This window comes from Prionailurus viverrinus, chromosome A3 (genome assembly GCF_022837055.1).
Source record: "Prionailurus viverrinus isolate Anna chromosome A3, UM_Priviv_1.0, whole genome shotgun sequence".
Taxonomy (NCBI): domain Eukaryota; kingdom Metazoa; phylum Chordata; class Mammalia; order Carnivora; family Felidae; genus Prionailurus; species Prionailurus viverrinus.
The window spans coordinates 115,638,695-115,665,678 of NC_062563.1; the positions used below are offsets into that span (position 1 = coordinate 115,638,695).

The 26,984-nt window shown below is 45.4% G+C and overlaps 1 protein-coding gene across 7 annotated transcripts in view; it reads left to right on the top strand.

The window, feature by feature from the left end:
• The first annotated feature begins 13,416 nt into the window (after nt 1-13,416).
• Nucleotides 13,417-26,984, top strand: part of LOC125162181 (xanthine dehydrogenase/oxidase-like) — a 64,871-nt gene continuing 51,303 nt past the window's right edge. For 4 of the 7 annotated variants that reach the window (XM_047852873.1, XM_047852874.1, XM_047852871.1 and 1 more), the window contains exons 1-5: nt 13,417-13,551; nt 19,912-19,969; nt 21,790-21,886; nt 23,305-23,413; nt 26,637-26,763. In XM_047852873.1, the coding sequence (XP_047708829.1) occupies nt 13,510-13,551; nt 19,912-19,969; nt 21,790-21,886; nt 23,305-23,413; nt 26,637-26,763 (433 nt within the window). In that variant the 5' untranslated portion in view covers nt 13,417-13,509. Of the gene's footprint in view, nt 13,552-17,001; nt 17,014-19,911; nt 19,970-21,789; nt 21,887-23,304; nt 23,414-24,175; nt 24,183-26,636; nt 26,764-26,984 lie in introns of those variants that run through there. The other 3 variants (XM_047852875.1, XM_047852877.1, XM_047852876.1) reach the window with 3 other exon arrangements.

Here is a 26,984-nt window from a genome sequence, read left to right on the forward strand (position 1 = left end):
AGCCTGACGCGGGGCTCGAACTCCCGGACTGCGAGATCGTGACCTGGCTGAAGTCGGACGCTTAACTGACTGCGCCACCCAGGCGCCCCAGATGTCTTCTTTAGAGAAGTGTCTATTCATGTTTTCTGCCCATTTCTTCACTGGGTTATTTGTTTTTCGGGTGTGGAGTTTGGTGAGCTCTTTATAGATTTTGGATACTAGCCTTTTGTCCAATGTGTCATTTGCAAATATCTTTTCCCATTCCGGTGGTTGCCTTTTAGTTTTGTTGGTTGTTTCCTTTGCTGTGCAGAAGCTTTTTATCTTCATGAGGTCCCAATAGTTCATTTTTGCTTTTAATTCCCTTGCCTTTGGGGATGTGTCAAGCAAGAAATTGCTACGACTGAGGTCAGAGAGGTCTTTTCCTGTGTTCTCCTCTAGGGTTTTGATGGTTTCCTGTCTCACATTCAGGTCCATTATCCATTTTCAGTTTATTTTTGTGAATGGTGTGAGAAAGTGGTCTAGTTTCAACCTTCTGCATGTTGCTGTCCAGTTCTCCCAGCACCATTTGTTAAAGAGACTGTCTCTTTTCCATAGGATGTTCTTTCCTGCTTTGTCAAAAATTAGTTGGCCATACGTTTGTGGGTCTAGTTCTGGGGTTTCTATTCTATTCCATTGGTTTATGTGTCTGTTTTTGTGCGAATACCATGCTGTCTTGATGATTACAGCTTTCTAGTAGAGGCTAAAGTCTGGGATTGTGATGCCTCCTGCTTTGGTCTTCTTCTTCAAAATTACTTTGGCTATTTGGGGCCTTTTGTGGTTCCCTATAAATTTTAGGATTGCTTGTTGTAGCTTCTAGAAGAATGCTGGTGCAATTTTGATTGGGATTGCATTGAATGTGTAGATTGCATTATGTAGTATTGACATTTTGACAATATTTGTTCTTCCAATCCGTGAGCACGGAATGTTTTTCCATTTCTTTATATCTTCTTCAATTTTCTTCATAAGCTTTCTATAGTTTTCAGCATACAGATATTTTACATCTTTGGTTAGATTTATGCCTAGGTATTTTATGCTTCTTGGTGCAATTGTGAGTGGGACAAGTTTCTTTATTTGTCTTTCTGTTGCTTCATTGTTAGTATATAAGAATGCAACTGATTTCTGTACATTGATTTTGCATGCTACAACTTTGCTGAATTCATGTATCAGTTCTAGCAGACTTTTGGTGGAGTCTATCAGATTTTCCATGTATAATATCATGTCATCTGCAAAAAGTGAAAGCTTTGCCCATTTTGATGCCTTTGAGTTCCTTTTGTTGTCTGATTGCTGATGCTAGAACTTCCAACACTAGGTTAAACAACAGCGGCGAGAGTGGACATCCCTGTCGTGTTCCTGATCTCAGGGATAAAGCTCTCAGTTTTTCCCCATTGAGGATGATGTTACCTGTGGGCTTTTCATAAATGACTTTTATGATCTTTAAGTATGTTCCTTCTATCCCGACTTTCTCCAGGGTTTTTATTAAGAAACGTTGCAGGGCGCCTGGGTGGCGTAGTCAGTTAAGCGTCCGACTTCAGCCTGGTCACGATCTCGCGGTCTGTGAGTTCAAGCCCCGCGTCAGGCTCTGGGCTGATGGCTCAGAGCCTGGAGCCTGTTTCCGTTTCTGTGTCTCCCTCTCTCTCTGCCCCTCGCCCGTTCATGCTCTGTCTCTGTCCCAAAAATAAATAAACGTTGAAAGAAACGTTGCTGGATTTTGTCAAATGCCTTTTCTGCATCGATTGACAGGATCATATGGTTATCTTTTTTTTTTATTAATGTGATGTATCACGTTGATTGATTTGTGAATGTTGAACCAGCCCTGCATCCCAGGAATGAATCCCACTTGACCATGGTGAATAACTCCTTTTATATGCTGTTGAATTCGATTTGCTAGTATCTTTTTGAGAATTTTTGCATCCATATTCATCAGGGATATTGGCCTGTAGTTCTCTTTTTTTACTGGGTCTCTGTCTGGTTTAGGAATCAAAGTCATACTGGCTTCATAGAGTGAGTCTGGAAGTTTTCCTTCCCTTTCTATTTTTTGGAATAGCTTGAGAAGGATAGGTATTATCTCTGCTTTAAACGTCTGGTAGAACTCCCCTGGGAAGCCATCTGGTCCTGGACTCTTATTTGTTGGGAGATTTTTGATGACTGATTCAATTTCTTCCCTGGTTATGGGTGTATTCAAGCTTTCTATTTCCTCCTGATTGAGTGTTGGAAGCGTGTGGGTGTTTAGGAATTTGTCCATTTCTTCCAGGTTGTCCAATTTGTTGGCATATAAGTTTTCATAGTATTCCCTGATAATTGCTTGTATCTCTGAGGGATTGGTTGTAATAATTCCATTTTCATTCATGATTTTATCTATTTGGTCATCTCCCTTTTCTTTTTCAGAAGCATGGCTAGAGGTTTATCAATTTTGTTTATTTTTTCAAAAAAACAACCCTTGGTTTCATTGATCTGCTCTAGAGTGTTTTTAGATTCTATATTGTTTATTTCTGCTCTGATCTTTATTATTTCTCTTCTTCTGCTGGATTTAGGCTGTCTTTGCTGTTCTGCTTCTATTTTGATTAGGTGTGCTGTTAGATTTTGTATTTGGGATTTTTCTTGTTTCTTGAGATAGGCCTGGATTGCAATGTATTTTCCTCTCAGGACTGCCTTCACTGCATCCCAAAGCGTTTGGATTGTTGTATTTTCATTTTTGTTTGTTTCCATATATTTTTAAATGTCTTCTCTAATTGCCTAGTTGACCCATTCATTCTTGAGTAGGGTGTTCTTTAACCTCCATGCTTTTGGATGTTTTCCAGACTTTTTCCTGTCATTGATTTCAAGCTTCATAGCATTGTGGTCTGAAAGTATGCATGGTATGATCTCAATTCTTGTATACTTATGAAGGGTTGTTTTGTGACCCAGTATGTGATCTATCTTGGAGAATGTTCCATGTGCACTCGAGAAGAAAGTATATTCTGTTGCTTTGGGATGCAGAGTTCTAAATATATCTGTCAAGTCCATCTGATCCAATGTATCATTCAGGGCCCTTGTTTCTTTATTGACTGTGTGTCTAGATGATCTATCCATTTCTGTAAGTGGGGTGTTAAAGTCCCCTGCAATTACCACATTCTTATCAAAAAGGTTGCTTATGTTTGTGAGTAATTGTGTTATATATTTGGGGGCTCCCGTATTCTGCGCATAGACATTTATAATTGTTAGTTCTTCTTGATGGATAGACCCTGTAATTATTATATAATGCCCTTCTTGATCTCTTGTTATAGCCTTTAATTTAAAGTCTAGTTTGTCTGATATAAGTATGGCTACTCCAGCTTTCTTTTGACTTCCAGTAGCATGATAAATAGTTCCCCATCCCCTCACTTTTAATCTGAAGGTGTCCTCAGGTCTAAAATGAATCTCTTGTAGACAGCAAATAGATGGGTCTTGTTTCTTTATCCATTCTGATACCCTATGTCTTTTGGTTGGCACATTTAGTCCATTTATGTTCAGTGTTATTATAGAAAGATATGGGTTTAGAGTCATTGTGATGTCCGTAGGTTTCATGCTTGTAGCGATGTCTCTGGTACTTTGTCTCACAGGATCCCCCTTAGGATCTCTTGTAGGGTTGGTTTAGTGGTGATGAATTCCTTCAGTTTTTGTTTGTTTGGGAAGACCTTTATCTCTCCTTCTATTCTAAATGGCAGACTTGCTGGGCAAAGGATTCTCGGCTGCAAATTTTTTTTGTTCATCACATTGAAGATTTCCTGCCATTCCTTTCTGGCCTGCTGAGTTTCAGTAGAGAGATCGGTCACGAGTCTTATAGGTCTCCCTTTATATGTTAGAGCATGTTTATCCCTGGCTGCTTTCAGAAGTTTCTCTTTATCCTTGTATTTTGCCAGTTTCACTATGATATGTCGTGCAGAAGATCGATTCAAGTTACGTCTGAAGGGAGTTTTCTGTGCCTCTTGGATTTCAATGCCTTTTTCCTTCCCTAGATCTGGGAAGTTCTCAGCTATTATTTCTTCAAGTACACCTTCAGCACCTTTCCCTCTCTCTTCCTCCTCTGGAATACCAATTATGCGTAAATTATTTCTCTTTAGTGCATCACTTAGTTCTCTAATTTTCCCCTCATACTCCTCGATTTTTTTTTATCTCTCTTTTTCTCAGCTTCCTCTTTTTCCATAATTTTATCTTCTAGTTCACCTATTCTCTCCTCTGCCTCTTTAATTCGAGCCGTGGTCATCTCCATTTTATTTTGCAGTTCATTTATAGCATTTTTCACTGTTCCTTAGTCCCTTGATCTCTGTAGCAATAGATTCTCTGCTGTTCTCTATACTCTTTTCAAGCCCAGCGATTAATTTTATGACTATTATTCTAAATTCACTTTCTGTTATATTGTTTAAATCGTTTTTGATCAGTTCGTTAGCTGTTGTTATTTCCTGGAGATTCTTTTGAGGGGAATTCTTCTGTTTCATCATTTTGGACAGAACTGCAGGACACTTCCCCTGTGCTGTCTTGAATAACTTGCATTGGTGTGCGGGGCTGCAGTCAGACCTGATGTCTGCCCCCAGCCCACCGCTGGGGTCACAGTCAGACTGGTGTGTACCTTCTCTTCCCCTCTCCTAGGGGCAGGTTTCACTGTGGGGTGCCGTGGCCCATCTGGGCTACTTGCACACTGCCAGGCTTGTGGTGCTGGGATCTGGTGTATTAGCTGGGGTGGATCAGCAAGGTGCACAGGAGTGGAAGGGGCAGGCTCAGCTCGCTTCTCCTTAGGTGATCCGCTTTGGGAGGGGCCCTGCAGCAGCTGGAGGGAGTCAGACCTGCCGCAGGAGGGATGGATCCGCAGAAGCACAGCGTTGGGTGTTTGTGTGGTGCAAGCGAGTTCCCTGACAGGAACTGGTTCCCTTTGGGATTTTGGCTGGGGGATAGGCGAGGGAGGTGGCGCTGGCGAGCGCCTTTGTTCCCTACCAAGCTGAGCTCTTTCGTCCGGGGCTCAGCAACTCTCCCTCCCATTGTCCTCCAGCCTTCCTGCTCTCTGAGCAGAGCTGTTACCTTATAACCTTCCAGATGTTAAGTCCTGCTTGCTGTCAGAACACACTCCATCTGGCCACTCTGCATTAGCAAGCCAGACTCAGGGGCTCTGCTTGGCCGGCGGGCTGCCCCTCCACCCTGGCTCCCTCCCGCCAGTCCGTGTAGTGCGCACCGCCTCTCCGCCCTTCCTACCCTCTTCCGTGGGCCTCTCATCTGCGCTTGTCTCCAGAGAATCTGTTCTCTCTCTCTCTCTCTATATATATATATATATTTTTTTTTTCATCTTTTCTCCCCTCAGAGAGTCCCCCTTAAAATTTCTTGCAGGGCTGGTTTGGTGGTCACATGGTCGTTTAAGTTTGGTTTCTCTGGGAAACTTTTTATCTCTCCTTCTATTTTGAATGACAGCCTTGCTGGATAAAGAATTCTTGGCTGCATGTATCTCTGATTCAGCACACTGAATATATCCTGCTACTCCTTTCTGGCCAGCCAAGTTTCTTTGGATAGGACTGCTGCAAACCTGATCTGTCTTCCCTTGTAGGTTAGGGGCTTTTTTTCCCTTGATGCTTTCATGATTCTCTCCTTGCCTGAGTATTTTGTGAATTTGACTATGATATGCCTTTTGGCTGGTCGGTTTTTGTTGAATCTTATGGGGGTCCTCTGTGCTTCCTGGATTTCGATGTCTCTGTCTATCCCCAGGTTAGGAAAGTGTTTTGCTATGATTTGCTCACATAACCCTTCTACCTCTATTTCTCTCTCTTCCTCTTCTGGGACCCCTATGATTCTAATGTTGTTCCTTTTTAATGAGTCACTGATTTCTCCAATTCTTAAATAGTGCTCTTTTGCCTTAATCTCCCTCTTTTTTTCTGCTTCGTTATTCTCTATAAGTTTGTCCTCTCTATCGCTGATTCTCTGTTCTGTCTCATCCATCTTTGCCGCTTGCAATCTGTGATTGCAAGTCAGTTGTAGCATTTTTAATTTCATTCTGGCTATTTTTTACTTCTTTTATCTCTGCAGAAGGGATTTGAATCTATTTTCAACTCCAGCTAGTATTCTTATTATCGTGATTCTAAATTCTGGTTCAGACATCTTGCTTGCATCTGTGTTGGTTAAATCCCTGGCTGTCTTTTCTTTGTGCTTTTTCTTTTGGGGTGAATTCCTTAATTTTGTCATTTTGAAGGGAGAAAAGGAATTAATGAGGTAGAAAAATTGAAATTAAAAATATGAAAATTAAAAAAATATTAATATTAAAAATTAAACACACACACACACACAAAAGGAAGAGATGATGCTAGATCCTAGGTGTGCTTTGGTCTGTGTGTTGAAAGTGGTTTGACAGATTAGAGAAAAAAAAGAAAAAAAATGAGGGGTGGGGGAAAAAAAGGAAATCATTTGAGAATTTGAAAAAATGAATACACTGAAGTAGACTAAAATGAGATGATGGGGGTAAAATAGAATTTGAAAAAATATACACAAAAGTAAAGTATATAGTAGAAAAAAATAAAGGAAAATATTTTTGATAAAAATTAAAAAGAAATATGAATTTTTTCATTGTCTGTTTTTAAGAAAAAAGAAAAGAAACAAAAAAGAAAAAAGATAAGAAAAAAAGAAAAACTCATTTGAAAATTTGAAAAAGTGAATACACTGGAGTAGACAAAATAAAATTAGTAAGATAGAATTTAAAAAATTACATAAAAGCAAAAAATATAGTAAGAAAAATTAAATAAAAATATTTTTAAAAAGGATTGAAAGTAAAAATGAAGTTTTTCTCTTCCTGCATTCAAGAAAAAGAAAAGAATTTAAAAGAGAGAATGGAAAAAGAAAAAACAATTGAATAGATGAACCTGCTAACAGATTGAAGTAGGACTGAAATTGCTTCATTTCCCCTAGAGGTGAGTCCATGTAGCTCTTTATATTCCATAAATTAGCCAGTGGTGAGGCTTGTGTTCTTGAAGAGCCAAAGTGGCCCAGTGGGCGGGGCTCGGTGTAACAGCTCTGCTCTCCACTAGATGGCGCTGCTAGCCTACCGGGTGATTTGTTGCGGAGCTCATAGGTGCGTATGTGCATGCGCGGGCACAGCGACAATGGCGCCCTCCAGCTAGTCTGTTCTCCCGGATCAGCAATCGCGCACCATCCTCTGTCTTCAGCTCTCGTCACTCCCCGCTTTTTCACTCTCTGTAACCAGGCCCCAGGCAGTACCTCTCATCCAAGTTTTGTCTCAGAGGCGGCTCTTTTCCCCAGCCCTTTACTTCCGAAGGACTGCGGCTTTGACCCGTTCCCCGCTCTGTGGGAGGGTCTCACTGAACAATGGCCGAATGAGAAATGGCCCAATGCCGGCTGCACCCAGGAACCCGCTGGACCCTGATGTTGCCGGTGTCCTGAGACTGCGGCCAGGGGCCACCCACCCCAGAAAAGTTTCGCGAGATAGTATAGCAGCAGCGTTTCAAGGATTATGGAAAATCACAACGCACATCTGGCACCAGGTTTCACCCTTAATGACCTTGTTCCAGCACCAGCGAATGTGGCCGTTCTCTGGGGTCTTGCTGGGCCCAGGTTGTCTCACAGCCGCTACCAAATGTCCTTCCAGCCATGGAACTGCTCTTCCTCTTGTGCCCCAAGAACCTCCCACACCCCACTCTGCTCCTGGGGATTTGCCCTTCCCACCAGAGCACCACCAGGTATCAAGCTGCAAAGTTGCACTGTGAGCTCCCCTTGTTTACAGTCTTAATGGAATTTAATCCCTCTCCTTTCTCCTTTCTCCTTTCTCCTTTCTCCCTTTTTAGTTCAGTCCCTGCGGCTGTTGCCGAGTTTCCGCTTTCTCTCCAGCTGCTTTCAGGGGTGGGGGGAGGTGCTTTTCTTCTATTCTCCCTCCCCTGTCTCTGTTCTCTCCCTGCACAGAAAAGCACCTCCTACCCTCAGAGGTTTCTCTCTCCCCCAGTTCACCCCTCTGCGCCATATACCTCCTGAATTCTGTGGTTCGGGGTGTGCAGATTGTTGTGTTAATCCTCAGATCAGTTTTCTAGGTGTGCAGGATGGTTTAGTGTTGGTCTGGCCGTATATCATGGACACGAGACACACAAAAAACTTCCATGCTGTTTCGCCATCTTGGCTCCTCCTAGATTGATTTTTGTAAAGCACTTGGGCTAACTGGAAGTTCTGCCATTTTCAGTGTGTGACGTCCAAGGTCACCCTGGGCATTGACATTATTGATCAGACAGTGGGAGAGAGAGAGAGAGTGGGAGCCAGGATACTGTGAACACCACATTCAGCCATATTATATTCATGAGAACCCAGTCATAGGGCTGCCTCGCATATAAGGGGATGGGAAATGGTGAGTGATCTCCCAGCAGAAACTCTTCATTAGAGAAGGAGGGCATGAATGTTTGGTGAAAAGGTAGACATGTCTGCCATACTTACATTCTCCTGGGTGCAGAGAGAATAGGGTGCAGACAATAAACACGTAAGTGGGTACATTGTATAGTATTTCAGATGATAATAAGGAAAACAAGTCAGGTGAGAGGAATAGGAGGTGCAAACAAATTGTGAAAATAATTTTCCTACATGGCTACTCACTGGGCCATATTGTCTACAGAGCAAATGTGAGTTGATCCTTTGCATGAGCTACAACTAAGGACTCTCCTTCCTGTGTTGTGCTGGAGTGCTCAGATTGGAAAGAGAGACCTTACATTCTGTCCAGACAAGCCCATATTGTCCTTGCCACAAATGCCCCCAGGGTTACAGAGTTTATTGAGTACAAAAGACGTTATCAAAAAACATAACAGATGCAGACAGATAAAGTGGGTTTAAATTGCTTCTGGGCTTTTTCTATTCCTTGAGCTTTTGTGTGCCTGCAGTAACTGACCTAGGGTGAAATTCAGATGCTTTTAGTTTTGACTCAGTTCCTTTTTCAATATACCAACTTCTTGATTCTAGAAGGATCTACTTCCCAGATGTGTGTAGAATATCAAGGGTTGATTTCCTCCAAAGTAATAAAGGATGACTTGTTGCTGACGAATACTAGCTGGTTACCTAATATCAACAATAGAAGGTTAGTTGGAAAGGAGCTAGGAAGGAACTGAATGTTGCTAATAACATGGAAGAAAGTTCTGTTATTCAATAAGAGTCAGGGGACCTAGTGGGCATTATGCTAAGTGAGAAAAGTCAGATTGAGAAAGCCAAATACCATATGACTTCAGTTATATGGGGAATCTAAAGAAACAAAAGAAGTGAACAAACACAAATCAGAATTGGGTCTGTCCATACAGAGACCTGCTGGTTGCCAGGGGGAGGGCGGTAGAGGGATGGGCCAACGGGTGAAGGGGTGTGGGAAGTGCGCGCTTCTAGTTATGGAACGAATAAGTGATGCGGATGACAAGTACAGCATAGGAATGTAGTCAGTGATATCGTAATAGTGTCCTATGGTGACAGAAGGGAGCTACGCCTGTGGTGAGCACAGCACAATATACAGAGGCATTTAATACCTACGTTATACGGTTGAAACCAATGTAATCTGTGCCAACTATACTAAAAAAAAAATCTAATGAATCAAGAAAAAAGTCAGGGCTTAGACATTTCTGAAAATACACCCTATTCTTGCATTGTGGGCTCATCCAATAAGCATTTATTGATCCTTCTTGCACACCTGGCAGTACACTAGGCCCCGGTGACACAGCAGTGACGCAGTTCTGCTCCCCACCCAGGGCTCACCACCCAGGCGTGGAAGACACTTCAGCCACCAGCAGGCTGGATTCCAGCTGCACTGAGAATGCCACGCTGACAGTCCTGCGTGTATGCTCCACGTTAGGGGAGAACCGTCCAAGAGATGATTTCTCTGCTGGGGAGTGGGTAACAGACAAGCGTGCTGTGGCATTATTGGCAAGTCAACCTCTTTGCCCCTCATCTTCTTTGTCTGGAAAGAGGAGATAATAATAACTTCCCTGCCCATCTTGCAGGGCTGCTATAAAGATCAAATGAAATCATAATACGCTATTCAGGTGTCAAGAATGTGATTAGGGCTGGATGACAATCTAGATGTCTGGGAGCACACGGGAAGGCAGGTCCTGCACAGCGATGTTCCGGGAACATAGCAAAATCTTGAATCCAGCATGAGCATATCTAACAGGGAGACCAGTCTTAGGAAAGAAACAAAAAACAAAAACAAACTTCATAAAAGAAACCCACCCCCCGCCAAAAAAAAAAACAAAAAACCGAGCAATGGAATATTTTGAAAAAAAAGTGATTCTTTTTTTTCTTATCATTTATTTGCTATTGAGAGACAGAGAGAGACAAAGCATGAGCATGGGAAGAGCAGAGAGAGGAGGAGACACAGAATCTGAAGCAGGCTCCAGGTTCTGTGCTGTTAGCATAGAGCCTGACATGGGGCTCGAACCCACCAACCACAAGATCATGACCTGAGATGAAGTTGGACGCTTAACCCACTGAGCCACCCAGGTACCCCTGTTTTTTTCTTTTCAAGTGAAGTTTGTCGAAAGTGAAAAAAAACAAAACAAAAAGAGAAAATGCCCTAAGGTACAGATCAAAATGCAAATTCAGGTGTGAAGCAAAGAAAGGAGCCCCCATGGAGTGAGGCAGCCCAGGCTGGTTCAGGACTGGCAGGAGGACTTCTGCAGGCATCTGGACCTGCCAGGACATGTGTGTGGCCTGCCTGCCCGAGAACCCCTCCAAAGTAATAGAGGCTTGACAGCTGTTGTCTGGCCCTGACCAGACCTCCAGAGAATATTCCAGAAGTTCTCCTGAATTGCTTTTCTTCCAGGGGGTGCTTGGACCCAAGGGAGCTCACTGTTCCAGAAATAAGGACTTCTCTCGGCAGTGTTTTCATTCTTCACTCTAGTGATTTCCCACAAGTGTTGTTCCAGAAGAGAAGATGCTTCTGTTCAGGGCCTCGGGACTCATTTGGTTTTTCTGTGGACTTTGAGACTTCACGTGCCCACACAGTATCTATTATAAACCAAGGCATTCCTTAGGGAAAACAGGGTAAGTTCACATAGTGTAAGCCATAGTGGCCCTATCTCAAGCCCTGAGATCCCATTCATTCAGCCCAAATTTGAGAATTCATCCCAACATGGAAAGCATATGCAGAAATTCTTCAGCTGGGGGGTAGGTGGGGGGCAGGGAGGAAATGGTTACTTTTGACTGTTTTCTTCTAATTTGTGACATGTTGAAAACTTACAGAGAAGGAAATGGTCCTTGTTTTCTGTTGGATAATGAGCAAGGGTACAAAGTCAAAGTTTTGCCAAATCTCAGTATTACCGAGATAAACCAGTTACTATAGTTAGTACAGAAATAAAATCTGAATGACAACAAAGGCCGTTATTAAACATTTATTTCTCTTTTGTTTTTTTAATGCTTACAGTAACCAAGGAATTTCACCTCTAGACTAGAGAAAGAGGCTGAAGGTCAGCTGCCTAACCTAGGTCTCATTTAATTCTTACTAGAGGGGATTCTTACAAAGTAGGCAGTCACCCCCATTTCACAGATGAGATTGAGACCAAGAGAGTGATTTTTGCCAAAGGTCACACAGCAGTTCTAGAGCCATTATTTAAACCTGATTACCCAACCCTCAACACTGAGCTCTTTCCTCTGCCCCCCACCTTCACATTGAGAGTCTCCTAGGACTTTGGCTGCAGTCTAGCCAGGAGGAAGTAAAGGGCTTGCAGAACTGGTTGGATCAGTGGATAGAGGAAAAGCCTGTCAACCACAGAGATGTGAGTGTGGTCAGGGAATATTGCCCTATTATGAAACACCGCCCAGACTCAGTCCTTCTACCTCTCCCCACCTCCTTCCTTCTTCTTCCTTTTGGAGCACTTCTCAATCTTGCCTCTATTGACATTTAAAGACCAGATAATTCTTTGCTCTGTGTGTGTGTGTGTGTGTGTGTATGTGGCGGGGGGGGGGGGGGGAGGGGGTGCTGTCCTCTGCATTGCAGGGTGTTTAGTAGCATCCCCAGTCCCCAGTTTCTTATCCACTAGATGCCAGTAGCACCTCTCAGTCATGGTAAGGACATGGGAATATCTCCTCCCGCCAACCCCCCAGTTAAGAACCATTGTTTTATGGTGACCGGTCATCCCACTTTGTCCTGGACTGAGAGGTTGGTCCCAGTATCAGTGTTTAAAGCAGGATAGTGGGGACCAAACAGGGATGCTTGGTCACCCTACAAGTGAGATTTCATCTCCTGCTTAAATAAAGTCTGCGGAGCAAGAGGGCATTGTGTTGACAATGTCCTGGCAGTCTTCGGTTTCAGTGAGCTGTTGCTACACCGACTACTTCTGCCTGATCCTCCTTTCTTCCTCCAAGTAACCTGCGAGGGGCTCAGGGGAAGTGACCTCCTTCAGAGAGGCTGGCTGAGTGGCCACGTGCGTTGTTAGAGGACTGAAGAAGATGGGCGGGAACACTCGTGTGTGTGCACGTGTGTGAGCTGGGAGGCACAGGTGGGTGCTGACCACAGAGAGCCTATGGCGCTGTCCAGGTGGACGACGTTCAGGTGTGTTCACACCAGAAATTGATACTGGATGGGAGAAGGCTTTCAGCTCTGTGTTAAGTTGGCCTGTGCCTCTATGGTGTGGCTGTTTTAACTTATTGATATTGATATTGGTTTATTGTTGATATTTTGAAATATTCTTAGGAGTTACTCTGGGAGCCAATGAGAGGCCTTTCCCTGAGAGAAATAAACAAAAGAAAAACTTCAAAAATGGTTTGTTATCAGGATGATTTTTGTTGTGCTGTTGAGAATACAGGTGCAATAGTTGGAAATATTTGGGTTCTTGGCAAACTTACCAAGTACTACTAAAACGTATCATTTGCCTCTCAGGCACTCAGCTCTTGGGGTCATGCATATACCCATTTACAGGATGAAACCAGCTGAGTTCTGAGGACAACAATGCTGAGGTCCAATGCTAGGTTTTGCTTCTGGATCACTGGGCTCCGTGGCTTGTGACCCCTGTGGTCCTCCAGGCTGTGGGAGAATGAGTCCTTTGTCTAAGTGCTGAGTCTGGGTTGCTGTAAACCTGAATGGTAAAATGACAAGTGTGGACGTGGAGGGTGTGGGTCATTTCTACTGCCGTGGCTCTGTGCATGGCCCTTCTTCCTTCTGTGGCTGCAGCAGGGGGGAGAAGAAGCAGGTTCCATGAGGGCAGTGCTAATGACAGCAGGTCATCTGGAGGCAAGGCCCTCCCCTTCCCGGTTTCTGGGTTTCTGCATGGGCCTCCCGCTGTGCTCTTTGACACAGGTGTGTGGAGGGCGATTTACCAGGTAGGAGTGTTTGCATTTTTCTTGATTATGTAAACCGATAGCTTTTGCCAAGAACACCCTGTGCCCTGAGGCTCTAGGCTGGTTTCTTCCCATTGGCTGGCCAGGTTTCATTTTATTGGGAGGTGTAGTTTCCAAGTTGTCAAGTGGCCATAACTGCTGGTGCCTCTTGGGAGCGAAGCACCTGGAGGCAGGGGGCCCACACCCCATCCCGTAACAATGACAGCGGATGAGTTGGTTTTCTTTGTGAATGGCAAAAAGGTAAGATCGAGCTGGCCTTTGGTCTGGCTTCTCCGCTCCCCCGAAAGGAAGTTTGTCCTTTGGAAGAGGCCTGTTCTCTCTTTCCTATTCTCTTTCTCTCTCTCTCTCCAAAGCCTTGCTGCATTTGGGGTAACACTGGGGAGAGAAAACCTTCTCAGAGCTAGAACACAGTCAAAACCCTCCAGGGGCAAAGGAGTGAGGGGGGAGGCAGGCGAGAAGAGCGGTCTGAGTTGCCAGCGACTCTGCAGCAGCAGAGACCCTGGCACAAAGCCGGAAAAGGGCACAGGGTCCTGGGTGGGACTGGAGGTCACCCACCACGCTTCCGTCTTTGTGTTTATTCCAACACATCCTGAGGCTTTTGTTCTTGTCTTTACTGACAGGAGCAGGAACTTGTTTTCTTGCTGATACCGGGATAGAAGATGTTCGTAGACTTTGATTCAGATACTTCACATATGTAAATGTGACAGCTAACTTGTGAGGACATTTACTGACATCTTGTGGCAAGCCACAGTTTTTTGGTTTTTTTTTTCCTCCCCGTAAGGGGCATGTTTCTCTCCCCCTCCCCCCCTCTCCAGTATTGCAATAAATGTTTCTAGTCTCTTACTTTGATAAAATTGCCCCTTGGATGACCTCCATTGGTGCATAGGGACGTGGGGAAGGTAGGGGTTGTGGAGCAGAGGGGGCTTTATGATGTGGGTACCAGTCTTCCAGGCACAGCAAGGCTATGAATCTTTGCCAATTTCACTGCAGGTGAGGGGTGGGGGGGGGTGTAAGCATGTGCCTAGTCCCATCCCCTTCCCCCCCCACCACTGCTGGGGTAGCCTGGCCTGCTCCGGAAACCCAGTAGGGAATGAGAGGGACAGTAAAAGGACAGCCATAGTTTTATCTTGTAAATGGCCATGTGGACGGTGTGAGTATGAATGTGTCCAAGGTGCCCAACCCCCTCCAAACAAGGGTAGTTTTATCTGTTTTGCTCTATTGGCACTTTTGAGTTGAGAGATTGGGTGACGTTTGAGGTAATTTTCAAGAACAAAATTGTACTTCACAGGGCGGGTAGTGGTTAAATTGTCAGGATGTGTTTGCGTGACTAGCAAGGGAATTGCATGAGCCATGGCAACATCCGTGCTCTGAAGACCGTCGGATTCAGTTTGAGTGGTGCCACCGGGAGGCACTGAGGATGAGGTCAGCCGTGTTCTTCTGGGTTCGGTGTGTCTCTCCCTGTAGATTTCTTTTCAGGACTGGCATCTGGCAGCTAGCCATGAGGCAGGGCAAACTTCCCTGTTGACGCTTGTGAGACTTTGGCATCTGACATTTCCAACAACTTTGTTGCACTCAGCGGTTGCGTTGGAGAGTGTCAAGAAACAGTAGAGTTGGCTTTCTGGAAGGGTTACCCACACAAAGCGTCTTCTGTGGAATTTTTCTAGTCAATGTTTGCGAGGGAGCACCTGGATTCAGTGACTTCCAAGGCCGTGTCTTACTCTAAGATTCTATTATTTGTTATGCCATCAGTTTGTGTGTGACAGGACAAGATTCTGCTCTTCTTTAGGGATGGTGTGCTGTGACCCACTGGATCTGAAAAGGACATTTCAGGGTCCAACTGGCTTGGCAAAGCTGTGTCCCGTGTATTTTCATTTCACTTTAGAAGAGCAATTTCAAATTTCTAGATGGTGTCATCACATCAAACCCTACTATCCCTGGAAGCTTTTCCTATTGTCAGTGTCTGTGATGCATACTCAGGTTTGTAAGTTATAAACCTGTGGCCTCTTGAGAATCTGCTAGAAAGGGGGAGAGGCAGTATAAGAAGTCATGAGGTGAAAGCAGTGCTTCGGAAACAAGACCAAGCAAGGATTCCCAGGCAGATCAAGGCAGCTGTGAATACGTTTGTTTCCATTTCTATTTCCAAGACCTTTCTATATCTAACTCTTTTGGTGTTGGATATTATGCAGAGAACTTACCAGAGAAGCTGCTGGAATTGGTGACTCACTCTTTTTTTCTTTTAAATTTTTAATGTTTATTCCTGAAATAAAGAGAGAGAGACAGACAGACAGACAGAGCATGAGCGGGGGGAGGGCAGAGAGAGAGACACACACACACAGAATCTGAAGCAGACTCCAGGCTCTGAGCTGTGAGCACAGAGCGCGATGCGGGGCTCAAACCCACCAACTGCAAGGTCATGACCTGAGGCAAATTCAGATGCTTAACCGACTGAGCCACTCAGGCACCCCAGAAATTAGTGACTCACTCTTAAATGTAAGCCTCTTATTCTCCCTGTGTGAGACCGTCCAGGACTCTGTCTCCACCAGCTCGGGTTCTGGACAGGGTATAAGATGCCACTGATCAAATACCTCAAGTGTTTTCTGTGGCAGTGATGGGCCTTGATGACCAGTGTCATATCCTCTGTTCTAGAGTCAGAGTTGGAGGGAAAGAAAGAACTGGTTAGGATTTTGGTGTTATCGTAGTGACAGTCATTTTGGTGGGCAGGATTCTAGAGGCAGTGACTCTGTTTAGTGGAGATTGAGGCACCTGGAGGAATCTGGCAACTTTGGCGCGTGGGGCGCAGCCAAAGGTGTCCACGAGTGATCCCCACAAGAAGCAGTTGGCAGCTACAGAGAGCCTCTCAGTGGCTTCCACTCACTCACTCACCCCCATTTACAAGCTCCTCCGTGGACTAAGCCTGTTGGGTATGTACACACCGGAGGAATATGATCTCTAAGACCAGGCATCAGCCATTCAGGAGCTTGTGAACCAGTTAAGGAGAAGGATTTTCATTTGGCAAAGTAATATATTGCAAAATGTGTTTCACAGAAAACTCTCCCCATGAGATCCTCTTTTCAGATATACCTTTTCTGTTTTAGAAGAGGGTGTATTTGTTTATTTTTTTTAATGCCTGCCCAGAATCTTATTTTATTATTATTTTTAATATAATTTATGGTCAAGTTAGCTAACATACAGTATATACAGTGTGCTCTTGGTTTTGGGGGTAGATTCCCATGATTCATCACTTACATACAACACCCAGTGCTCATCCCAACAAGTGCCCTCCTCAATTCCCATCACCCATTTCCCTCCCCTGCCCCGCCTTCTTAAACCACTTAGCACAGTGTTGGCACATAACAGGTGCCCAATTAATGAGGACAGAATGAGTGCATGAGTACTAAAAGCCCTTAGAAATCCTCTACTCAAGAAATTTAGTTTGTAAACTTTGCACTTTGAAATTATCTTAAATTTGCCTAAAACGTTATAAGAAGAATACAAAGAGATATTACAGACTACTCACATTCACCAACTTAACATTTTGTCACATTTTACTTTATCATTAAATTTGTCATTCTCTATCTCTGTATGTACACACACATACACACACGCACACACACACGTCGAGATGTTTATATGGTACACACACGTATTAGATTTTTATGTATCTATTTATATATATGCATGTAGATATATAGATGTATATAAGTACCTAATTAATTTTATATATTTATTTATGTATGTAATTAATAGAAATAAATACATAGAGTATACACTTTTCTTCTTGAACCATTTGAGGGTAAATTTCTGATATAATGCCATTTTACCTCTTAAACCAAGCGTAAGAATATTCTTATAGAGCCAGTGTCTCTAAAAATCAGGGAATGTGGTATTGACATAACACTATTATCTAATCTGCCACCCCTCTGCATCATATTCCAATGTCCCCAACAATGTCATTTTTAACTTCTTCTAGGGTCCCAGGGTCATACCACGGCACGGTCCCAAGCCTGGGACCCAGGGTCATACTCCGGCAGTCGGTTGCCGTGTCTGTTAGTTTCCCTCGAGCCGGAATGGCTCCTTAGCTTTCCTTGTCTTTTGTGACACTGATGTTTATGAGGAGACTAGAACATTATTTCTTAGAATGTCTCTCATTTTGAGTTTGTGTCATGCTTTCTTATGATTAGATTCAGAGTCTGCATTTTGGGCAGGAATTCCAGAGAAGTATAAGTGGTTCTCAATGCATTGCATCAGGAGGCACATGATGTCAGTCTCCTCTATTATTTGGGATGCAAACTTTGATCACTTGGTTATGGTGGCATCCACCAGTTTTATCCTCTTTGAGATTACTTTTTTACCTTTTAGAGTTAATCAATAATCCATGAGAAGATCCTCTGAGTCTGTGAAACTATCTTGATCATCAACCTTTCACCCACTAGTTTTAGCTCCCATTGATGTTTCTTGACTTGGTCAGTTATTGTGCTGATTGCAAGATTAGGTTAACTGTATTCATTAGTTGGAACTCTTCTGTCAGAAAGAACTTTCTTTCTCTCCAGTCTGTTTATTTATCAGTTACCACTTTGGACTCGTAAATTTTAGTTTTATTTACTGGTTTATAATCCATTAGGGCTATTATTTGTTTTGATGCTTAAATTTTATCAGAGCAATCTGCTGAACCCAGCATTTCCTAAGCTCATATCCCCATGAAGCGTTTGTCCTTCAGAATGCCCACTGGCCCTGTCGAGAGAGGATTCTGTGGAGTTTGCCGGAGCAACCCTGTAGCCGTGCTGTGAGGTGGCACAGCCATTCTCTGTAGGAATTCAAGGAAGTTTGGACCAAGTGTGCCTGGAGTGATATAAAAAGTCTTTGCCGAAGAGGTTTCACTGTAGTATAAAGACTATATTGTCAGGAAAGTAGAAGAAGAAAAGGCTGAAAATGAAGATTAGTAACATAATGGAAAAAGGCCTTGGAAGACAGTCTAAGGAACTTGGATGTTATCTTGAACATATGGGAAGGCACAGAAGGCACGGAACAGGGGGCAGATGTGAAGAAAGCCGAGTTGGACGATAAGCAGAAGCTACAATTTGGGGGGAAGTAGTAAGCTAAGAGGCTTCTTCCTGCAGGGAAGGAGGTAGGAATCTTTATTTGTGTGTTTATGACTTCTCTGAGAGAAAAGAAATAACTCCTTGTGTGCACTTTGTAACTAGGACTTTGAACAAACTGGATCTGTGGGGTGTGATAAAAGAAAGCTAATTTGTTTTTCTACTTTCCTTTAAACTTTCTTCAAGGGGCAAATTCTGTCAGTTTTATGACTTGTTGGGTTGCTCCTAATCAATAAAGCAGTGCTGTGGTCATTTCTAAGTTTCCATACACAGTCTCAATTCAGGATAGAGAGGTGAGGATAGCAAGAAAGTTCTCATCTAATCAGTGCTGGTTAAGATGGCTTCCCACCATGGGGAGCATTCAACTGCAAGTCTCACGACATCGGGCATGTGTTTTCCTCTGGCCTGCTGCTCTTCCTCAGTCTCCAGTTTAGGGAGGACTACTCCACACAGACTCTGTTGGAAGTCCCATCACCCTCTGCAGTCAGCGTTCTGGGGATGATTTAAACAACTCCACACCAACTCTCCCTCTTCTGCATGGACTACACTAGGTCCTCAGGCAACCCTCCACATCCTCTGCTTTCCCAAACTCTGAGCGTGCTCACCAATTCCAATGCTGCCATTTCTTCTTCAGTAAGCCTATCTCTAGCTTTTAGATACGCAGACCACTATATCCCCTGTTCTACAAGGGCAGTATGTTAGCTTCACATGTAGGGCTATGGAAGCCCCCTGACAAAGTTTGGGGTGTGAGATACCTCTCTCCTCAAGCTTAAGAAGATGTAAGTCTCACAGTACCATTCTCTGGAAAGAAATTCTTGTCACAAATTCTCTCTCTTTAATCATCCCAATCACCCAAACCCTATTACCCTTGAAAACATATGATGAATGTGAGTAGTGAAACAGGTTGTCATGGATTTCCTTAGACTATTTGCATTGAAAACTGGTACCTCACTTTGTAGACCACATTTTCATCTTGTTGAATACATCATTTGTGGGCCTTTGGGTTGAGATCTCCTCCACATCTCACATGTGTTAATGTTATTGACTGTGCTAGCCCAACACACACAATACTCCCTGTGAACACAGGCCAACAGACCGGCTGTCTACTGTCTGAGAATGTACATGCTGGGAGGCATAGCCAGAGACCTGCATGCTGCCATTCTTAGCTGTCCCTGACATTCACAGGTGTGACCTAACAGCTGGAAATGAGATGTTTGACTTTAAGGGGGCTCTGCCTGGCAAGCCCAACAGAGCAGGCGCAATACCTAAGCCCTCCATGGTAGGTCCAGAGCACAGCACTAAGGTAGAATTTTAGAATTGGAGAATATCCACATGTACACAGAACGGCTTGTAGTTTGTATGTTCATTCTTGTGGAATTATCAAGAAACAGACCTTGGTTTTCATGATATATTTAGCACATCCCTATTAACTCCACAGATTCTTGGGCAAGACAGTGGCTAAGTATACCTAGGATTTATTTCCTTTCTTTTTTTACTCTTGTAGGTGGTGGAGAAGAATGCGGACCCAGAAACAACCCTTTTGGCCTACCTGAGAAGAAAATGTATCCTGACTTTGGAGGGGGAGGGGGCGATGGGGACTCATTCTCTAGGCCTTATGTCACTTTCTAGTGACGGGTGGGAGGCTGTGATTGTGGAGGACAGAGCCCTAGAGTCTGGCTCTGGGCCCCTGCTTTGTAGCTCTGTCACTCAGTAGCTGTGTGACTTTGGGAAGTCATATGAACCTTCCAGGAGTAAAATTACCTGCTGTCCACTGAGAGGATTCTTCCTGATATTTCTTAAGATCTCTTCCAGGTAAGACTCAAGTGATGCCAGGGTTTAATCCAGGGCGTGTAAAATGAAGAGCTGTGACTGGCCCTCATTAGCCCTGGTTAAGCTTCGCCGCCATTCCCCTTGAGGAGGGGGCCTTCCTCAGGAGATCCCTGCTGACCCATAGAGGGCTTCCTGGCAATCTTCCCAGCTCTGTGAAGGCAGAGGGAAGGTCGGAGGAAGGGGTGTTCTTTGGGAAAGGATGCCTGAACTGGGGAACTGTATAGAGGTGCCATCCATTGTGGAGATGGTGAGCCCCAGGAGGCAAGGGACAGTGGAGTCCTGAGGGGCCCTTGGGATGCTCCTCTTCCCTCAGCGAAGGCAGGGTTCTGTAACATCTAATACCTTGTGGTCTTTCAAGGTAGGAAAGTACTCTGAGACCCTAGAACAGAAACAACAGAGAAAATATGATAGGAGCTGGCATTTAAAGAGCATTTACTATAAGTAGGTGGAGTTCAAGGTGATTTTCATACCTGATGTCACTGATGTCCATAGCCATTCCTTTGACAGAGGAGGAAGTGAGGCTGGCACATGAGAAGGTCCTGCTTCTTGCTCATGTTCTGGGCAAATGCTAACAGAGCCCAGGCTAAAGCCCAGAGCCAGGCTCTTAACCTCCCACCCGTACTGGAAACTATTCAGGGTTGGTTGCCAGGATGATGCTCATCCTGACCTCCTCTCACCCCAGGGGCAGGGATATCCAGAGGCTCATTCAGGTGATATGTCCTGGGACAACAAAGGATTTTTTCAGTTCCCACAGAAAAAAGTCTGAAGTCCATGGGCTTACCTCTAGTTCACTCACCTCTTATCAGATGGTGTCTGGCTCTCGTGTACTTTGTTCTGGATTTTCCATCTGGAGAGGGCAAGTCTGGCCTATTCCTTAGGCATGTTAGCAAACTCAAAGTTATCAATTTCTGCCAGTGTATGTAAGAGATGGCTCCAGTAGTGGTCCCCAACCTCAAAGAATCTTCCTTTTAATTTATGTTCACATAGCCTATGGGTGGATATTCAAAAGCCCCTCATTCAACCCTAATTTTGGTTCCTGGACTTCATCAACCCAAAAGGTCCAAGGTGAAGAGTTGGGACCCAGTAGGTCCCAGAAGAGATCAAAGTCTCTTTCAGGCGGGAGTGGTTTTATTGCATACCCAGCCGGGGTGATGTGAGGGCTGCCCCACATGCTCAGCCTTTGAGGTGCCAGATTCACCGGCCCAGTGAGACCACAGGGTTGGGAGCCTAGAAGAGCATGCCAGGAAGACCCTGCAGTCAAGAAAAATCTCCAGGATTGGAGAGCAGTGGGACCCCAGTCCCAGGAAATACGTGGGTGCTGTCTGATGGGACGCTGATACCTTTCTTCTGTGCAGTGGGGATGATCCCGTTCTCTGCCTTCTGGGGTGCAGCGTAGGCTTTTCTGGAGACAGAGGCTGTGTGGGTCTGCTACCTCCTTGGGTTGAGGGGCTTGAGCCTATGTGGGGCGATGGCTGGCTCTGCACATGCACTTCCCACTGGCCCAGCAAAGACACTTCTGTGAGTTCGTGTTCCTTAACCTTCGACCATCCAGTGGGGCTGAGCGGGACCAAGCTGGGCTGTGGAGAAGGGGGCTGTGGGGCTTGCACGGTGATGCTTTCCAAGTATGATCGTTTCCAGAACAAGATCGTGTATCCTTTGCCGGCTGACTGATTGTCCATGCAAGGACTCTGATGCAGGGGTCAGGTTGTGAGTGTGTGTGTGCATGTGTGTGTGTGCATGCACACGAGACCTTTCTTGATGTTTATTTATTTTTGAGAAAGAGAGAGAGAGCATGATGGGCGAGGGGCAGAGAGACAGGGAGACACAGAATCCGAAGCAGGCTCCAGACTTGAGCTGTCAGCACAGAGCCTGAGGCGGGGCTCGTACTAACAAACGGCAAGATCATAACCTGAGCCAAAGTCAGAGGCTTAACCGACTGAGCCACCCAGACTCTCCTGAGACCTTTCTAAGATCCAGATTAATTTCCCATCCCATGAAATGCTTTACTTGGTCTCAACTGCCTACAGGATAAAGTCCAATCACTGTGCTTAGCACTCATGGCCCATAGAGGAAGGTGTGCCCCACCTTTCCATCTCCAGCTTTCTCCTTTCGTGGGACCAGCATCCCATCTGTAGGACAACTATGGACTCCTAACACTCTCTTCCCGCTGTTTTCCTGGTCTTTGCATAAGTTGTTATCCAAGTCTTAGAGTGCCCTTTTTCTAGGCCTTCTCTACTTGGCTAACTCTTGCTAGCTCTTTCGGACTGGGTAAAATATTACCTCCTCTGGGAAGCCTTCCTTGACCTCCTAAGGTTGGGTTGGGTACCCCTTGTCTGTGCAGGTCCCACAGTGCCCTGTGCTCAGCCCTCCTGAAACGCTTACTATAAACTCTTTAGATTGCAACTTTATGCTGGCTTCTGTTTTCCTGAGTTGACCGCAGACTTCTAAAGAGCATCGTACACACCTCCATTTCCTCAGCCCTCAGCAGAATGCCTGGCATGTGACTGGCCCTCAGTAACTGATGTTGAGTAAATGGATGAGGGGTTCATAGAAAAATGGATATCAGGAAGCTCTGTGTAAGGGGCTGGTGTCTCATGTTTCCCGGGGACTGCCCCTCCCTGTTCCCCACAGAGGATGGGAGAAAAGGAGGTAGCTGAGAGCCGGGGAACAAAAGGCACTGGAGCTTCTGAAACTGGAGAGGCTTCGGAAGGGCCCTACAGAGAGAGGAGCATGAGCTGGGCCTGGAACCTGCGGCAACTTCCTCTTGACTCAGCCTCCAGGGTCGGGCTAAGAGGTGACTGCGGGTGACCCTGGCACCTGTGCTCCAGCTCGGAGGCCTAGGATGCACTGATGTATGCTCCATAGGACCCTGCAGGGGCTTGTGTCTCCCCCAGGCATGGGGGGGCGGGGCTTCCTTTGTTGCTAGCCCAGAGTCCTGGGTGGAGACTTGAGGACAGTGGTGGAAGAGGCCAGAGTGTAATGTAGAGTGAGGAGTAATGACACAAAGTGTCTCAAAGTCTGTGATGGACTGTGTGGACAATGAAATGACCTTAATCTGGGGCTCCAGCCACTTTTCTGCCAATGCCTGCCTGGCCCCCATCTGCTCTTTGCATCATGTTGCCGTGACGACTGTGGAAGGAATAGGAAGCACCAAGTCGAGGCTGCATCCTGTGCAGGTAACTGGAGGAAACAGAAGCTCAGGCCAGGGCTACAGACTTGCTTTGGAATGTGAGGCTGAGTGTCACTGCCTGGCCGGGAGGCGCTGTGGCCCGGTCACCTCCCCATCTCCTCTGGGGGTGGTGAGGTGGAAAGATGAGGCCCCAGGCCTAAAGCTCCCTCCTGGGACCATTGCATGACCCCGAGGGAACCACGAGGTCAACCAGATCTGGTGGCCAGGGCAGTCGGGTCATGCCAGACCTCGAGGGGGAAGGGGCGATGGATGTTCCCACCTAGCCTCCGAGTGTGCTTAGGGAACCCCTGTCATCTCATATTCAAGATTCCAAAAGCTCTGTGCTCTTGATTAAGAAGCCTGCCTATTCCCTGCTCCCTCCAATGGTAATCCCATGGCTCCTCTCATGTCCTGCCTGCAGAAAATACAGATGTGAGCTACAATGCCTCTATCCTCACTAACATGGAGGTTAGGACGGGCTTAAGAAGAGAATAGAGGCATCTGAATGTCTGACCGAGGCTTTTTTCCTGATGGTATCAGGCCACCTGGCAGTGGATGGAAATTAGGTACAAAGAGTGGACAGTAATCTGAGAGGTTTTGTGGAGAGAATCCAATGCTTTGGGGCAACGTGGAAAGAAATGACAGCAGAGCACTGTGGGAAGGGAAGGCCATTGTTTCCAGAGCTCTTTGTGTGGGGAAACTGATGCAGGGGTCTTCTGGACATTATAGTCACAGAAGGTACCAGAGGCAGGCCCACTGGCCATTTGAGGAGACATGTTGCTCAGATCGTGCCTTCCTTGGGCACTTAATGTGAATGTGGGGCCAGGGCCTCTGGCTGAGCAAGCTGGCTGCATTCTAGGGGAGGCATGAAATTTTCTTTTGAGCTTAAATTTCTTTGAAAGCAGATGAAAGAACAGTTTAAACACAGGGATCATGTCTGAATAATCAGCCAAAACCCTCATTTCCAATGGTACAGATTCTTATTCCCAATGCACTTATTTTGGCCCCAAGTTGTTATAGAGCCAGATTTCACTCCTGCTTTTCCATTGGCTTTTCTCTTGTGGCTCCTATGACACTACGCTTTGTTTGAATTCCTCCTACTTCCTAGTTGGTGCCCTGTGCTGGCTCCCTGCTGGTGGAGGTCCTGATTACTGCAATGTCCTCCTGGCTGGGGCCTGGGCCCTTCTCCTCTTGCCCTGCACACTCCCCCTAGGCAAGTTCATACCATCTACGTGTGCACAGCACTCACATTTATATCTTCAGCTTTGACCTCTCCTCAGAGGTTAGTTTCATATTTCCAACTGCATACTTGACACCACTATGTGAATGTCTAATCTCAAACTTGACAAATCCTATTTGGCCCCTGACTTCTTTCTTACCCAGTCTTCCTCCCTCTGAATCAATGGCAAAAGCATCTGCCCACTTGCTCAAGACAAGACCTAGGAGTCACCTGTGATTCCTTCTCTCCTGTATCGCACCCAATCCATCCAGAAGTGGTGTCTACTTGACTCCCAAAGCCTATGATGGCTTCTTCATCTTCTGTCAGTTTCCCCAATTACTGCTTGGTCCGAGCCACATTCCCTCTTGCCTGGACCATTGTTGTGTCCTGGTTCCTGTTTCTACCCTTGTCCCCTGGAAACCATTACGTAGCCAGAGCTAGAATGATTCTTAACAAACGTAATTAGATCCTATATACTCTTCCCTGATCCAAATCAGGTCATTAAATTCAACTTCCAAGTCACCTCTTCAGAGTGGCTGTTTCTGACCCCTCCAAGTAAGCCACTGGTCACTCCGGGTCCTGTCAGCTTGTACTAATTCTCTACACAGAATTGGCCTCCACCTGGAATTTTCTTGTCTCTTTTGTCAGTTTCCCTACTAACTTCATGAGACTGGAGACCTCGTCTCTCTTCATTGCTCTGTCTCCAGTGCCTTACCATGTGTGGCACGTACTAAGCTCTCAGTAAATATTTATAAAATGGATGAACATATATGCCAGGCACTGGAAATACAACATTTTAGCAATTTTATTTAACATAAATCCCAGGAGAGACTCTGAAAAGACAATAATAATGATGATGATAATAATAATAAAGTAATATGGAGAATCTCCTCGAACGAAAAATCTTGCATAAAAGTCTTCTATATGACACATTTCCAAATTCGTATGTCCCCACTGGACTTCAAGGGTTTCCTTCACTTAAGAATGTAGTGATATTCCAGTTGGAAAAAAAATGTGTTCATCTGTTATTTTATTATTATTATTTTTTTAATGTTTACTTATTTTTGAAAGAGAGACAGAGACATAGTGTGAGCGGGGCGGGGCAGAGAGAGAGACACACAATCTGAGGCAGGCTCCAGGCTCCGAGCTGTCAGCACAGAGTCTGATGGGGTCCTCAAACTCACAAATCGTGAGATCATGACCTGAGGCGAAGTCAGAGGCTTAACTGACTGAGTCCCCCCAGTGCCCTATGTTCATCTCATTCTTAATAAATGCTGATTGAGGGGCACCAGGGTGGCTCAGTTGGTTAAGCCTCTGACTTCGGCTCAGGTCATGATCTCACAGTTCTTGGGTTCGAGCCCTGTGTCGGGCTCTGTGCAGACAGCTCAGAGCCTGGAGCCTGCTTCAGATTCTGTGTGTCCCTCTCTCTCTGACCCTCTCCTGCTCACACTCTGTCTCTGCCTGTCTCTGAAAAGTGAATAAACATAAAAAATGTTTTTAAACTGCTGATTGATTTGGATTGCAGGCTAGTGTATTAAAAGAATATGACACAGCTCTTCCATTCACCATGTGCGATTTTGGCTAAATCTTTTAAAACTCTGGGCCTGCTTCGTCCTGTGTCCAATGCAGAGAATGGAGGGTGAGAAGCACGTCCGGTTCTACTGGTCAATTTTCTTTGAGGAGGCTTTGCTGTGAATAACTAGTATTGGTCGACTACCTGTTATGTGCCAAGTATGATAATGTCAAGGGTGTCATGTGAATTATGTCATTAAATCCTCACCACAGCCCCAGAGATAAGTACTAGGGTGGTCGTCATGATACAGATGAGGGGCCTATGGCTCCCAAGAGGGTTGGTAACCTGGCCAAGGCCACAGTCGGCACTAAGACTGACTTTGTGCAGTGACTGCTACCCCAAGCCACCTGTCGACGTGGACTGGCTTCAGCTGGGTCATCTAGAGAGCCTGAGAGCGTTTGCGCCAATGCATATGTCTACGTGGTCTGTCCCTTTTAGGAGAGAATTGCCAAAAGCCATGGCTCCCAGTGCGGGTTCTGCACCCCTGGCATCGTCATGAGCATGTACACGCTGCTCCGGAACCAGCCCGAACCCACCATTGAGGAGATCGAGGATGCCTTCCAAGGTAAGGGCCTGGAGGCACAGCCTAAGGGGTCGAATAGCAGCTGGGGCTTTGTGGAGGTTAGGGAAGGGCCACAGTGTCAGCCAGGAATGGGTTGGGAGATGGGGCACTGCCTTTTGGAGGAAAGGCTCAGGTACCCCAGCGTGGTGGCTACAGTCTGCTGGGAGCATAGCCCTCTCTGAGTTTGAAGAACAGTCACATGGTCTGGAGACCTCCTGGGTCTC